This window comes from Phocoena sinus, chromosome 3 (genome assembly GCF_008692025.1).
Source record: "Phocoena sinus isolate mPhoSin1 chromosome 3, mPhoSin1.pri, whole genome shotgun sequence".
Lineage (NCBI taxonomy): Eukaryota > Metazoa > Chordata > Mammalia > Artiodactyla > Phocoenidae > Phocoena > Phocoena sinus.
Genome location: NC_045765.1, coordinates 74,217,078 through 74,232,352, shown reverse-complemented (window position 1 = coordinate 74,232,352; position 15,275 = coordinate 74,217,078). Strand labels below are relative to the sequence as shown.

Sequence of the window (15,275 nt, the reverse complement as noted above, 5' to 3'; positions counted from 1 at the left end):
CATAAGTTGTTTGGTACTAAACTGGATGGCTGGTTCAGAATTTGGGGCTATGGCCAAGTGGGATACTTTTCCTTCCTCTGGTCCAGATAACAGGATGTTTGGGACAACCAAAGTGCTGCCTTTCTACATTCACAGGTTAATTCCATCCGTTAAGAAAACAGATGGCAAAATTAATTACATGTTGTGCAACAGTGGATCCCAAATTGGCCTCAGAAAACAGAGCATGTTGTAAGTGCAAACAGCCTCTGAGGGAAAACTTGCTCCTAAGAGACTTGCTTAATAGAATGTTTATCACCTCAGAGGAGGTCATGCCTTGAGTAAAAGAGGTGTCTGGAATTCTCCTCTGGGATTTATTAGTATATATTATTCAGGTGGCCCAGTGCTGGATGTTAGTTCTTAATTGAAAGGAAACAGCATTCCCACTCTGAGGAAGGTGAGGCCGCTGCTCTCTTAAAGTGGGCAGCTTCTGTTGGTACCTTGCTGGCCCTGGAAATTCCATCAACTGAAATGAAATTTTGTTCAATCCATCTTATTCATGGCTCCTAGGACAACTGTGGTGGGTTTGCTAGGGGTCTGGCGAGGTTGCCTCTATAAAGATAAGCACAATCCATTAGTTGAAGCCTAGACTCCAGTGTCTTCTACTGGGGCTGTTTGCATTTGCTCAGCACTCTGTTTATGAGGATGTTAAGAGGAAGTGCCTCCATTCTGTGCATGTTGTAAAACAGAAGGTTTGCAGCTGTCAGAATTATTTTCTTCTTGGCTTTTTATCCGATAGAGTTTTGGATTGTTGTAGATTACCAGCCTCAGTTCTCCAGATGCAATGCAAATTTTCTTGTTTTCTGTCTTTGAAGATAACAGATATTTATGTACACAGTTCCTTGTAACATACTTTTAGGGTAAGGAGAAATTAGGCTTATTCTTACATGTTGTCATAATTCAATATTATGAAATGATTGAATGATTATTTTATTAGTTATATAGTGCCTTCACAGTATCCAGTGTGTTCTACTCTCTAGAAAGGAGAAAAAAAAACCCACAAGATATAATCTTATGTTCCAAATAGCTTACAAATCTGCCTCAGAAGACAACTAACATCCAGAGTATCAGCTTTAAGTGTGTTAGAAGTTCACAGTGGAAGTTAAGTTCACTGTGGGCTTCAGTAGGCTTTATGGAGGAGTTGAGACCTGAGCTAGGCTTTGGGGTTAAAAAAAAAAAAAAAAAAAAAAAAAGAGCATAACAGCAGAAAAAATAGACTGCAGCCTGTTCCAACAGTGTGGCTGCACAAGATGTGTCATAAGGTTTGTTTCCAGTAATTTCCAGTTAATGGAAACAATTGTCAAAGTTTCTGAATGATTACTTGCTTTTCAAATCATTCATGTGTACTTGTGTATGGAGTGGGGAGCAGTCACGATTTTGCCACTAGTAGCGTCATTTACACTCACTTGCATTGCCAGCGCTTTCTTTGGGAGAGAGAGGTTGTTGTTCCAGCTGGCATCCTGGGCACCTGGCCCATAGCCTGCTTAGCTCAGCTGCTTTCGTGTGTGCAGGGACTGTGGCAGGTACAAATCATTGTATTTCTAGCCTCAGTGGGCATTTGAATTTTCAACCCGTGGTCTCATTTAAGGGAAATCAGTTTGAATCTGTTAGATAATACCAGCTAGCGATGATAGTTAGACTAATAGCTGTGGGAACGGAGGGGAAAAAGGCCTATTCGGGAAACACTTTGACTGTGGGACTTAGATTAGAAATAAGGGGACACAAAGCAGCCTAAGTCAATGATAATCATAAGTATCTAGCCATCATTGCCCGAGTAAGAACGAAGTTAATATTATGAAGAAAACCAAGATGCTGGGGGTGGGGGAGGGATCTATCTGTGCCTTCAAGTATAAGGATACTCCCTAGGTGAGTGTCCCTCCAAGGTGAGCCTAAGGAACCTTCCAAGCAGACTTGTCCTAAGGGCAGCTGGAAACATATAGGCCGGAGCAAAGGTTCCCAACATCTTTACTCATGGAACCCTTAGTGTCTCAGTAATTTTTTCATATTATTTCTAGGATACAAGAAGTACCTAGCAGTTTCACTTATGAAGTGCTTAGGTCCCAATAACTTAATAAGTAGTTATGTACTATTAACTTTGTAGCCATGTGAAAAAATAATACACATAAATTGAAAGGTTAAAAAATAATGTTTTTATTTCATTCTTCACCAGTTACTTACTAATGGAATGGGTGCATCTGTTGGGCCTTGCATGTTTCAGTCAGGATCCAATCAGGAGATAAAGCACATGATAATTTGAACAGGAAAGTTTAATATAAAGAAATATTCACTAGCAAACAGTATGGCGGCTCCTAAAAACTTAAAAGTAGAATTACCATATGATCTAGCAATTCCACTTCTGGGTATATACCCAAAAGAGTTGAAAACAGGGACTTGAACATGTATTTGTATACCTATGTTTACAGCAGCATTATTCATGATAGCCAAAACGTAGAGGCAACCCAAATGTCCATTGATGGAGGAAGGGAAGAAACAAAATGTAGTATATACACACAGTGGAATATCATTCAGCTTTAAAAAGGAAGGAAATTCTGATACATGCTCCAACATGGATGAACCTTGAGGTCGTTAACTAAGTGAAATAAACCAGTCACAAAGAAGACAAATACTGAGTAATTCCACGTACATGAAGTACTTAGAGTAGTCAGATTCAGAGAGAGAGTGTAGGATGGTGGTTGCCAGGGGCTGAGGGGAGGGAAGAATGGAGAGTTAGTGTTAATGAGTATAGCGTTTCAGTTTTGCAAGATGGAAAGAGTTCTGGAGATGGATGGTGGTGAGGCTTACACAACAATGTATGTGTGCTTAATACTACTGAGCTGTACACTTAAAAACGTCTAAGATGGTGCATTTTATGTGATGTGCATCTCACCACAATTGAAAACAGTAATAAGAAAGAAAAAAATGTTTTAAAGAAATATTCATTTTGATGAGGGTTGGCTCTTAGGAAGTAAAGAGAATTCTGAAGAACAGAGGAATAACAAATATAAAGAGCAGCCTCTTCCCCTGGGTTTGAAACAAGGCACCGAACCCAAACTTGCTCTCTCTTCTACTGTGGACCTTGTTGGGGAGAGGATGGCTAGCCTTGGCACCTTGGATGGCAGAGAAGTCACAGTAGCACTGTGCTGGTAGAACTTGCTGGAAATCCATCCTCTAGGATGCCGAGGAAATCTGTTCATGGGGAGGTTTCCCACTGGAGGGGCTCTGCTACAAAACCACCTAAGGGAGACGCCAGCAGAAGCTGCTGGAGGCTGGTTGGTGCTGACCACCATGTACAGCAGGGGCCAGTTGCTGAAGAAGGTGCCTGCATTGCAGGAACTGGGGGCTGGAGAAGCCACGTATGCTTGTGGCAGCTTGCAGCAAGAGCACACCAGAACCAGGCAATAAAAGTTCCTCTTCCTGTAATGTCTCTCCATGGCACTCCACTGACAAAGCTTAGGGTAGAACCAGCTGGCAAGAGAAAAAATATGTAAAGTTCCATCTTTATTTTTGCAGAGGGTGAATTGGAGCTGTGAGGCAATAAATTGATCACTGGCCACCTCACAACTTCTTAAACCTTGAAATCAGATTGTATTCCACTATCCTAATTTCCTGTTTCACGTTACTTTTCACATAATATTTGCTTTTTAGTACAGCAACTGCCTACAACCCAGCTTTGCAAAGTAATGCTCTCATCCAAAGAAATATAACAGTCTAATGTTACACTGTGAACTGGCTTGAACTACTAGTTCACGCAGTGTCTGAGAGATGTTGAATAATGCTATGTCTTCCTCAAAAATTTAAACACCCCCTCGAGTTTGCTGTAGTGCTCTCAGGCACCATGGCACACGATTTGAGGATATCAGGGCTCAAATTGTGAGTCTCTTTCACCAACTCTGACCACATCATCCTAACCTATGAGAATCTAAGGTACCGATTTGGTTAAGAGTACAGAAGAGTCAGGTGTAATGTAAAAATTGTATAGGGTCAATATTGTTTCTGAAAATCTTTTAGGAAGTTACCAGATTGGAGAATAACATACCATCTTCCAGTAAGTATAGGACTTATTGTAAGTGTTTCCTCCAGCATTGGAACAAGTTCCTGTTTCTTTCGGACTAGATTGGATAGTTGCCTTGTCTTTAGAGGTACTTTGACATAAAAAAAAACATGCATAGCCTTAACCACGACATTCAACATCGGTGTATGAGACGCCCCCAGTGTGAGAGGCAATGCAGAGACAAGGGTCAGAGAGGGACCAACAAAGCCCCAGCTCCATCTCATGCTTACTCTTCAGCATAAAATCATTTCATGGTGGCTAATGCAACATTTAGGTTATTATTTTTCTCTCTCTTTCTGTCTGTTTTGGGCTGATGGTACATAACTGAATTTGAGAAAGTTGAATAGCATGCGATGGGACTTTGCTGAATTCAGTAGTAAAAATTCTATTGAAATAGTTTTCAAATTTAAAAAGTTAGTGATTTGTAGCTTTCTTGTTTCTACGAGGAAACGAATGGACTTAATGAGACCTTTTTTAGGTAGGTAGGCAGGTATACTGTTTATGTCACCACTTTCCCAGAAAATACATTCATTTTGGTAATGTTTACAATTTTGTGAATCATAACTGTTACATATTTCTATAGCTCTTTAAGGAGAAACTGAATAACTTAAGTTTTGTAATCTGACCTATTCAAAAGGAAAAATTTCTGATCCATGCCTTTCAGTGCTACCTGCAAAACAGCCTCCCTTTTCCTCCTGAAACGCTGTTTGGATAAGTTCTGCTTTGGTTCACATTTTCATCACCTGCTGAGTTTGTCTGCTGAGTTTCAGCCTTGGCTACTTTCACCTGGCAAGCCTGTCTAGCCCTGTAGCTTCACCTCCCAGCGTTTTCTGTCTCTTAAACAGTGACGAGTTGGCACAAATATTAACTTAATAGAGAATCTACCCATGTCAGAAACTCAATGTTAAAATCCAAATATGACAACTTGGAATGGATTAGACTTTCAAACAAACAGATCTCAGACCAGGAGTCTATGGTCCAAATTCCACATATGAGCACTACTTCCGTTTTCTTATGGATTTCAAAAGTTTGGTCAGAAACCCCGATAAAGATCTTAACGGCTCAGATGTGATCAAGTAGGGACACTACCCAACCTGTCTTGGCATCCTTTTATACCCCCTTAGAATGAACACACGGAAGAGAAAGAGATTGTCACTGCTGCCGCCTCAAGCAAAGCTGCTTGCTTCTGAATACTTCATGATAATCAATAGCAGATGTGTGGCCAGCCCTGGAAAGTTGCATAACTGTCTCACATTGCATTCTACTGCAATTACTAGCCAATATGAGGGGGTCTCCAGTAGGCTGTTGAAAAAGAAAATTCAGTTAAAAAAATCTTTGTTTATCTCCTCATAAAATTATTTCCTTGCAGTAAGCAGTATAGGTAGTGGTTAGAGTGGAAGTAGTTTGAATATTACTGCCCTTAAACTTGAATTTCAGTTCATTATAAGGAGGAACTTTCTAATGATTAGAGAGGAAGTGGGACCCTGTTAAAGGAGTGAGTCTCTGTTAATAGAAGTAATCAAGGAGATTCTGGATGAATGCTCGCTGCCTGTGACGTGTCTAGGAGAGTGCTTCACAGCCAGGTAGAGGATTAGAGTAAATGACCTCTAAGGTCACTTCCAAGCCTGAGTTTCTGTGACTATGATCACTGATCATGTTTTCCTCCTGCTCCTTTTCTGAAGATAAGCCAGGGATGCATAGGTCAGGTGTGGCACGGCCTCCTGGGTCCAGTCTCAGCCCTGCCTCTTTTCTTCCTGGCGAATCCCTTCTGTAGCCCCTCTCAGGTTATCCCGTGTTGACCCCATTAACCTGGGCACAGTGAGGTTCGGCCCTTTTATTTTCACTTTCCATCGCTGGACCACACACATTAAATTGCCACACCTATCTGGAACTTCTGTAGGGCCAGCATCTAGGGCTTCCAAATAGATGCTCCACAACCTAAAATAATCTGGCCTTATTCGTGAAAGTATTTGCAACAGTGATGAGGGGGACTTCATAATTTTCAGTGCTTCGTCACATTCTTAACTCATATTTTTATTGTTGCTACCTTGTGAAATAAGTGGCATTATCCCCATTTTACAGATGTGCAAACCGACGCTCAGAGAGCTTAAATGGCTTGCTGATTTTTAGAAGAAAAGTGATAGAAGAATGAATAGAAAAATAAAGTCCTAATGTAAATGAGGCAGTGCTTACTGAGTTTGTGGTAATTAGGCCCAGTTCTCCCACACTGAGTCTGGTGTTCTCTTCTCTGCTCCTGGCAGCCTCACATCCAAGGAGGTTTAGTCAGGGTCCTGAGTGAACTTTTACTTTAAAAAAGAAAAAAAAGAGCTTCCCTGGTGGCGCAGTGGTTGAGAGTCTGCCTGCTGATGCAGGGGACACGGGTTCATGCCCCGGTCCGGGAGGATCCCACATGCCGCGGAGCGGCTGGGCCCTGTGAGCCATGGCCGCTGAGCCTGTGCATCCAGAGCCTGTGCTCCGCAATGGGAGAGGCCACAACAGTGAGAGGCCCGCGTACCACAAAAACAAAACAAAACAAAAAGACCTGTAGTTTCATGTGGCTGAATAAATAGGCGCTATTAAACTTATGGTTTATTTAAAGCATTGAATATCAGGAATGGAATAGCTTTGATTTTAGGCTGTGATCTAAGCATTTGAACAGAGTGATTTGAGCATTCCATCCTAGAATCATGACCAGCTCAAACTTTCTGAGAATCTTCCAGTATAGCAATCTTTGAATTATTCTTCTGCAAAATAAAGGACTTGAATTTTACGTGAGTAGTTTAATAGAGTGAGAAAGTCTGGATATAGGAGACAGGAGGCCTGGTTTGCATTTACTGTAGTCTCAAAAACATTATTACTTAGTTTTGTGACCTTGAGCAAATTTTATAACCTCCCTTTCTTTATTTACATATCTGTAAAATAAGTATAGTGACCCAAGGGAACTAACTGAGAAGTCTGAATAAAACATATATAAATGCAAGGCATCATAGCTAAGTATTACAAAAGAAAGACCCAAAGACATAAATTCTTCAGATAGTATTTTCGGACCTGATTTTGAGTGTGTGTGTGTGTGTGTGTGTGTGTGTGTGTGTGTGTGTGTTTCATCATCTGCTAAAAGTTTTTAGCAAGGAAGATTTCTTAGGAGAGAAATAAAAGCAAACACTGATAGTCTAGGAAATAAAAGCAAACACTGATAGTCTAGGAAATAAAAGCAAACACTGATAATCTAGGAAACAAGTGTCTCCCAGATGTATTGTTGTCTCCCTGTGTGCGCTCACTTCAGATGTCAGCACTTCTTCCCATTCCCTCAGAATTAACCACTCACACCCAGAGCATTAGTGAGCTTGGAGGATACACTGAAAATGCCATAGGGAAGAATGAGGAGAGGGTTTACCCAGAACAAACTTCAGACTCCCAGGCAGGGCCCTGGGAGGCAGCTTTCCCCATCCTCCCATCTCCACACTTATCCTCAGCCTTCTTCCTTGATTCACAGCAGTTCTGTCCCTGCCTCCCAATCTCCTCCACCTCATCCCAGTACCAGCAGTGCATAAGCAGGAGGCCACTTGAGGCTCAGGGCTTGGCCTCCTGAGAAGGTGTGTAAGGAACCTCCACTGTCATTTGCAGGGCCCTTTCTCCACTTTTGGTAAATAAAACTTTCTTAAGGAAGAAGAGTGAGATCACCTGGGCCAGGCAGGGGCTCTGGTGAGACACCCATTTAGCCCCACCCCTCTTTTGGAAGGTTAAATACAAGAGAATGTCTGAGGAGAAGAAGGATGCAAAGCCTGCAGCCCTAACCAGGTGAAACCAAGAACACAGATCCTTCTGTGAGGAGAGGGATTGAAAGCCAACTTCATACATAGATCATGAAAGCCTTTAAAGACTCTCAAGGGTGTAGACATAAATAACAGAAGAAAAGGCAAGGAAAGCCTCAAAGTCAAATAGAAGAAAAACACTTTTTTTTTTTTTTTTTTTGCGGTACGCGGGCCTCTCACCCCTGTGGCCCCTCCCGTCACGGAGCACAGGCTCCAGAAGCGCAGGCCCAGCGGTCGTGGCCTACGGGCCCAGCCGCTCCGCAGCATGCGGGATCCTCCCGGACCAGGGCACGAACCCGCATCCCCTGCATGGGCAGGCGGACTCTCAACCACTGCGCCACCAGGGAAGCCCAGCAAGCCACTTTTTATACCAAGTAAACAACTCTTTTTTTCCCCCTGACCTAAAATGTTGTTTATACAGATTCAACCTCTTGTCAGCAGGGTAGAAATAAAAATATTGATGGAATGACCATTTCTGTAGCATGGTATTCTTATGACCTAGAAGCCGTTAAGTCTATAACAAATTGACAGAGATGCTTAGTCTTTTTCACTGCAGAGAACTTACAACATTCTTGAATGGGAGCAGAGTATGTGGTACCTCCTGAATGAACTGTACCTTCTCTTCCCAATTCTGCTGGCTTCTCTTCTGTGTAAATCTGAACACTTGCTGCCCTCCCCTGTTCTTAGCAGACATCTGGGCCACTGTAAGCAAAAGGTCCAAAGCCCAGGCATTTTCCCAACAGCTTTATTGAGGTATAATTTAAGAGGAGATGTTTCTGCTGTTCTGTATAAAGTTCAGTTGAGAGGTGGTGTTAATAAACCTTCCTTAGAGCCAAGATCACTTGGAAGGTTGAACTCTTTAAGTCTCTGGTCAAAATTACCAAAATTATGCCAGTAAGCTCCATGTGAGCAGAGCCCTTTTACATGTGACACATGTAAATATTCGATAATGACTGGCTGAATGAAAAAAAACCAAACAAAAAAACAGAATCTTAGCCAGCACTGTAACTCTCCCGTCTTGATCCAGAAGGTGGGAGAGCCACTGTTGGACGTGGGTAGAAGTTCAACATAGTATTTAAAAGCAGTTTGGTATTAAATGAGAAGTGCTGCTAACTTTGTTGCTATTTTGTATCAGGTGGTCTGTAAGAGATTGTTGTTGTGACTTCAGAGCGTATTCCAAGCCACACTAAGAGGTGGTGGAGTGTTTCTTAAACACACAGAAGTGAACAGGTTGCACTTACACCAGACAACAAATCATTATGACGTACTGGAGCATATTTACTAGGGCCAAAAAGTAATCTCCTTTTGAAAACAGAGCAAAATCAAGACGAAGTGACTGACTTAGTATCTGTCTGTTACCGTAGACAACCAGGGAAACCCCAGAGAATCAGCTGCCCTTTGTCACCATTCTTTGGTGGGAGGGGGGCAGCGTAGCTTAAAGTTGTACAGGTGACTGAGGCGCATCCTTATCCACACAATATCTCTTTTTTCTTATTCAGTGAATAGATACTATTTTTTTTTTTTTTTAACATCTTTATTGGGGTATAATTGCTTTACAATAGTGTGTTAGTTTCTGATTTATAACAAAGTGAATCAGCTATACATATACATGTGCTCCCATGTGTCTTCCCTCTTGCGTCTCCCTCCCTCCCACTCTCCTCCTCCCACCCCTCCAGGCTGTCCCAAAGCCCCGAGCTAATATCCCTGTGCCTTGCGGCTGCTTCCCCCTAGCTATCTACCTTACTACGTTTGTTAGTGTGTATATGTCCATGACTCTTTCTCGCCCTGTCAAAACTCACCCTTCCCCCTCCCCATATCCTCAAGTCCGTTCTCCAGTAGGTCTGCGCCTCTATTCCTGTCTTATCCCTAGGTTCTTCATGACATTTTTTCCCCTTAAATTCCATATATATGTGTTAGCATACGGTATTTGTCTTTGTCTTTCTGACTTACTTCACTCTGTATGACAGACTCTAGGTCAATCCATCTCATTACAAATAACTCAATTTCATTTCTTTTTAAGGCTGAGTAATATTCCATTGTGTATATGTGCCACATCTTCTTTATCCATTCGTCCGATGATGGGCGCTTAGGTTCTTTCCATCTCCGATACTATTTTTAGGCTAGTATACAGAGAGTGTTGTGGAAAAAATAAACATAGAAACCCTTGGGTAGTTTTTTTGATGATTTCATAGAACACATACAAAATATACACACCATTTAAACCGACATCCTCGTGTCATATATTATACAGTTGTAGTTCAGAGGAGTGAAATAAGAAGTTGGAAAGAGCTAATTAGAGGCAGACACTGAACTAATACCTTATTTTACTAACACAGTCAGCTGGTTTCTTCTTTTAGGCGGTTAAGGAGATTTAGATAAATTTACAGTTAACCACAAAACAAAGAAATAAATGCTTACAAACAGTGAAACACACTTCTGTAGAACTTCTGAGAAGGACATGGACACTTTCATATGGAGAGGTCCTAGAATATCTGGAATTTTGGATCCTAAAGAAGAGTGGTTTTTTTTGGGGAGTGGGGTCGGCGGGGGAGGGTAGGACAAGATGGAGAGAGGCTATGATACAATCTTTTAAAATAGACTGAGCATGCCTTGCACTTGAGCTATATCAGGACATTGTTTCCCAAGGTGACTTCTGGACTGTGTTTAAATACAAAAGTTTTTTGCCAGGTTTCCTGAGGATCCCAGCGAAAGTTCAAAGATCAACCTAGCTGCTAAAACGACTCTAAATTGAATTAGGAGGCTGACACAGCAGCGCTTGAACTGCTCGTTCAGCAGTTGTTCTCCTCGGCTAAACTGAGTGGAGCTGAAGGCCTTTTTGTGAACCCAGTGTAAAACAAGTCTGACATTAGGATGTGTACTTTTAACACACCTTATGTGGTTTGTACATAATTGGACTTGCAGGAGGACATTTCGTAAATCATTCTTATGGGGGCACTTTCTGAAGGAAGAAGGTAAAAGTGAGTCCTTCCTGTGGCTGATGGGGCCTGGACTTTGGGTTGCGTGAATCTGCGTAATCAACACCTTGAAAAGGTGTTGCATCTTACTCCAATTATAGATGAATGGGAACTATCTTTATGTAGTTCACAGCCCTGGTGAGATCCTGCAGGGCTCCTGGCTGACATCCGTGGAAGTCTGGGCTGCCATGGGGGAGGGCAAGGACAGATGGCTCTTGTGGGGTGAGGTGGGGAGGCTTCCAGAATGATTCCTTGGATGAGACAGGAAAGGTCGCTTCTGACCGGTAAGGGAGCTTTTCTTTGGGTTCAGAATGACCTTCATATCTCCTCCGTAAGTCTGAAGTTACAGAGTGAAGGTATGCATCCTAGCAGCTCAGGATGTGTGGCAGGGGGGACCTTGCATTTAACTGCGATTTTTGGAAGGGTGCAGCCTGTTACCCTTTTGGTGGTGAGGTCAGTTTCCGGGAGGCTCCACAATACTGATATTTTCCAGATGTTTCTCCTCTTTTCTCCTTTCTGACTGGCTATGTCTTCCTCTCATCATCCTGCCCTTTTAGTAGAATTGAGATAAAATTCTTCTTGGTGTCTTAAGCATGTTAGAATCACTCAGCAATAGGAACTGATTTAATATCTAGGTCTTATATTAATATTTATAATAGCCTTCGCTGCTTGTGAACAGCATAAACACTTCTTTTCTGTTCAAACCCAATACTGAAATAAAACCCAAGAATATCTTTTACAAAAATTTACTTTTAATAGTGGTGGTAGTTTGTAATAATCTGTGTAGGATTTTATGGTTTTCATATCACTTATATTACCTTCTTCAATACCAAACATAAATTTGTGAAGTAAATAAAATTGATTAATCCTCATTTTCCAGATGAGGAAGGGGAAGCCCAGAGAAGTTAATTTGCTTAAGGTCATACAAATAATAAATGGCAGAACTAAATCTTAATTCAGATTCTTTATATCTGTTGTATATTCTTTTCATTAAATTTACTATAGGGCCTCTCTTCTTGTTTTTTGCCCATATTAAAAAAAAAAAGGGAAATGAAGAAAAAGAAAGCAGCTGGAAAATATATTTATTAAAAGAATGTAACTTTTCTCACAGTTTCCTATTGGATCTTTCAGGTATGTTATTTGAGGACCTGTTGCCTTAGATTGGTAATAAAACTAATGCTCTGCAAAATACCTCATTAAGACAGGTATGTCGGTGGCAGCTCTGGTCTCCCATTCTCCGAAGGAAAAATTAAGGTTTCACAAAGCTAAGACGTCTTCCTCTCAGCCGCCGGTTGTAGGAGCTTGTGGACCCGACCAGGGGGCAGAATTGAGATCTGTCCTCCAGGCTCTCCAGCCTCTTTATTCTATCAGCATTTCAAAAGCCTGACTACCTCCCCACCCACGCCTCCTCTTTCGGCTTTTTGGAAGGAATTTATCCCTGGTAGTTGCTATTAGCGCGGGGAGGGAATTGCCCCCTCTGTCTGGAGGATGGCCCTTGCGTAACTGCAGAGGAGTTAGTTCTCCCGGGTTGGGGTTTGAGTAGGAATGCTCGCCCGGGTTATACGGAATGAGAAAGCCGCCTTGTCTACTTTTCCTGCGCAAAGGTAAGGGGTGGAGGCTACACCCCACTTTCTGATAAAGGCCCCCCTCTTGGGCTTGTGAAGCAGGTACCTTCCAGGCACATGGATCAATATCCACGTTACTTTCCTACAAAAATAACGTGTAAAACCGAACAGCTTTAAAATCCTTCATTTTGGGCGTATAAAACCCCAAGACACAGAAAGTTAAATGGGCGTCGAAAAATGTAACCTAAAGATGGAGAAGCATTCTTTGGACTGCCTATGCGTTTATGCCTTATGTAAAACAGCAGCGCGCGCCGAGATGGGTCTTTTTTCTTCCCTGCACATTGATTTACCAGGCATGGCCCGTCCGGGCTCCTGGCGGCCGGCACCCCTCTGCCCGGCCCCTCCACAAAGTCAGCCCCACCTGCGTGCGCCCGGCCACCAGCCGCCAGGTCGCCGGCGACGGGCTGGGGCGCGCGCCCCGGGGGCGGACTCCCGCCGCCCAGCTGAGACGCGATTCGTCACTCTTGCAGAACTTTCCCCCTGAAAATCCCTGCACAAGAACCAGCCCTCCCGCCCCGCGGAGGTTTTGATTTTAGTGGCTTTCCTTCCTTTTATTTTCCGTCGTGTGCGGGTTTGGGCTGCCGAGCAAATTTGCAGCTCGTCCATGTCAGCGTCAGTCGCTTCTGCCACCGCTTATCCTGACACCATGCACTCCGAAGCCGAAGAATCGAAGGAAGGTACGAGTTTGATTTTGCTGGGGGGCCCCGCCAGATTCTGCGGAGGAATGTGGAAGTAGGGCGGAGTAGGGGAGCAGATGGGAATTTAAAAGTGCGCGATGGGAATTTAAAATTGCGCGATGGGTACTTTGGCCGCTCTCCCTGCGCATTCGCTGCTCAGTTAGAGCCGAATGTGCCGAATCCTGGACCCTTCTCACCCCGCGGCCGTTCAAAGGGGAGGGGAGGAAGAGTCGGACCTAGCTCAGCCAGCCCACTAAAAGCTGCTTTCTAGATTTCTCTGGAAACGAAACAGCCCCAGTATTGACTCCAAGAACGCAAAATGTACTTGGAAGAGCGCTGCCTGCCTGCATCAGGACAGCCGAAAGCCGGATCCCCTGGAAGAGCCTTAAGAGTCAAGGGTCTCTTGAAAAAGGGGTTCAGAAATTGGAAACGTGGTGTGTTTCCGGCTAAAAGGGGAAGCTGCGTGGTGGGGGAGGGGGGAGAAGTGAAAGATCTTTATTTGGGGAATAGGTTGGTTTTTTGTTTTAATTTTCTTGTTGGCTGTTCAGCAGTGAATTTCTTTTGTTGGAGGCTTTAAGGGGGCTGAGAGATGAGGGAGGCCTTGTGCAGCTTGAAACTGAGGAGAGTTTGTCTGTTTCCAACTTTGCCAAAGCAGAGGGTTTCATTTACTCCTAACAGAGAGCGGGTGACAGGGCTGGAAAAGCTCCAACCAAAACACAATTATACGCTGCTGTTAGTTCGGGGAGTTTATTTGTGTGTGAGTGTTTGTATGCTTTGTTTCCTGAAACTTTATGTATACAAAAGTCCTCTTGTAAGTTGAGGTAGGAGTAGGGATAGTTGGGGGACTGTTCAAGATTGTGAAATTTCTTTTCTTTTCAAGCAGCCTCTTGGGAAACTGGTAAATTTCAAGTCAATCACAGCAGCTCTGGGAGCGTGAGGAACAGAAAGGAGCCCCATCGTTTCCCCATTTGGTAGATACCAGTCAGGGAGAGCCTTTGAAACGTGTCCTCTTCTTATACTGAGTCCCATCCCCAAAGTAAAGCCCTGAGTTTCAAGATGTAGTCTGTGTGGGCTGACGTCTACTTTATTATGCTGTGTGAAGGAAGCAGTCAATAAAAACAAGCTTGTTTAATAGAACTATGGGGCTGGTGTGAATGAAAAATGACAGCCAGGAGCATTGTTTTTCAGCTTGATGTGGAGTTTGGGGGGTTAATGTTTCCTTGCTGCTGCGGAGTCTGTCCTGATGGAGCTTTGTGCTGATGGGGGCTTTTCTGTTCTGTCTTTTAGACAGCAATTTACATAAGTCACAAGTAGTCCGAGGCAAATAGGAAACGGGCTGAGCAATCCAGTGGTGAACTTTTCTATGAATTACCAGTAGCACTTACATTGGTATGTTTCTCCCAGGCATGTTTTTTTCTTTTGAAAAAAAGGGAGTGGGGAGAAAGTGGAAAACAGTATCCCAAAGCATATGATACATTCTTCTAACAGCACCCACATTCTTCTCTCCTTCTCAGCTCACCCATTGCAAGCCTGAAAACTGGAGTGTGAAGAGGTCTTTTAATGTGCACCCCACCTTGTTCCTTACCTTATCCCTCCATTTGCCATCATTTACATTCTACAGATCTGTAGGAAATTATCCTGCCTCTGCTTTTTACAGAAAGCTCAGAATGTTTCTTTTAAAATAACATGAGGTGCTAGAGTTTTAAATTGATGGCAGTTAGGGTAGGACATGGAATAACTCTTGAGGGAGATTGAATAAATACTTCATTAACAAATGGAATCATGGTAGCTTCTGCCTGGAAATAAAGGATGAGTGTCTGTGTATATATGTGTGTTTTGTGTGTGTGTGTGTGTGTGTGTGTGTGTGTCCCTGGCAGTTCTGGCAAGACTGGTTGTTGGCTGTGATCTAGAACCCTCCATTTAGCTACCACCACTCAGAAAGGAACAATGCTGTTTAAATAGCTCCAGTTATCTTTATTCTCTGTCCTTACTAATCCTGTCCCCTCTCCTTAGCTTTTTTTTTCTCCTTGTGGACTTAATGTGTCCCGTTTGGTATGAGATCACCACAAACTCTTCACAATGTCTGCATTACAAGAAAA

At 43.0% G+C, this 15,275-nt stretch overlaps 1 protein-coding gene across 3 annotated transcripts in view; it reads left to right on the top strand.

The window, feature by feature from the left end:
- Positions 1-15,275, top strand: part of TNFAIP8 (TNF alpha induced protein 8) — a 122,802-nt gene that overhangs the window by 71,701 nt on the left and 35,826 nt on the right. The window contains exon 1 of one of the 3 annotated variants that reach the window (XM_032625914.1): positions 13,005-13,176. The exons of the other annotated variants lie outside the window; for them this stretch is intronic. Coding sequence (XP_032481805.1) covers positions 13,104-13,176 — 73 coding nt within the window. The 5' untranslated portion in view covers positions 13,005-13,103. Of the gene's footprint in view, positions 1-13,004; positions 13,177-15,275 lie in introns of those variants that run through there. 3 annotated transcript variants of the gene reach the window in all.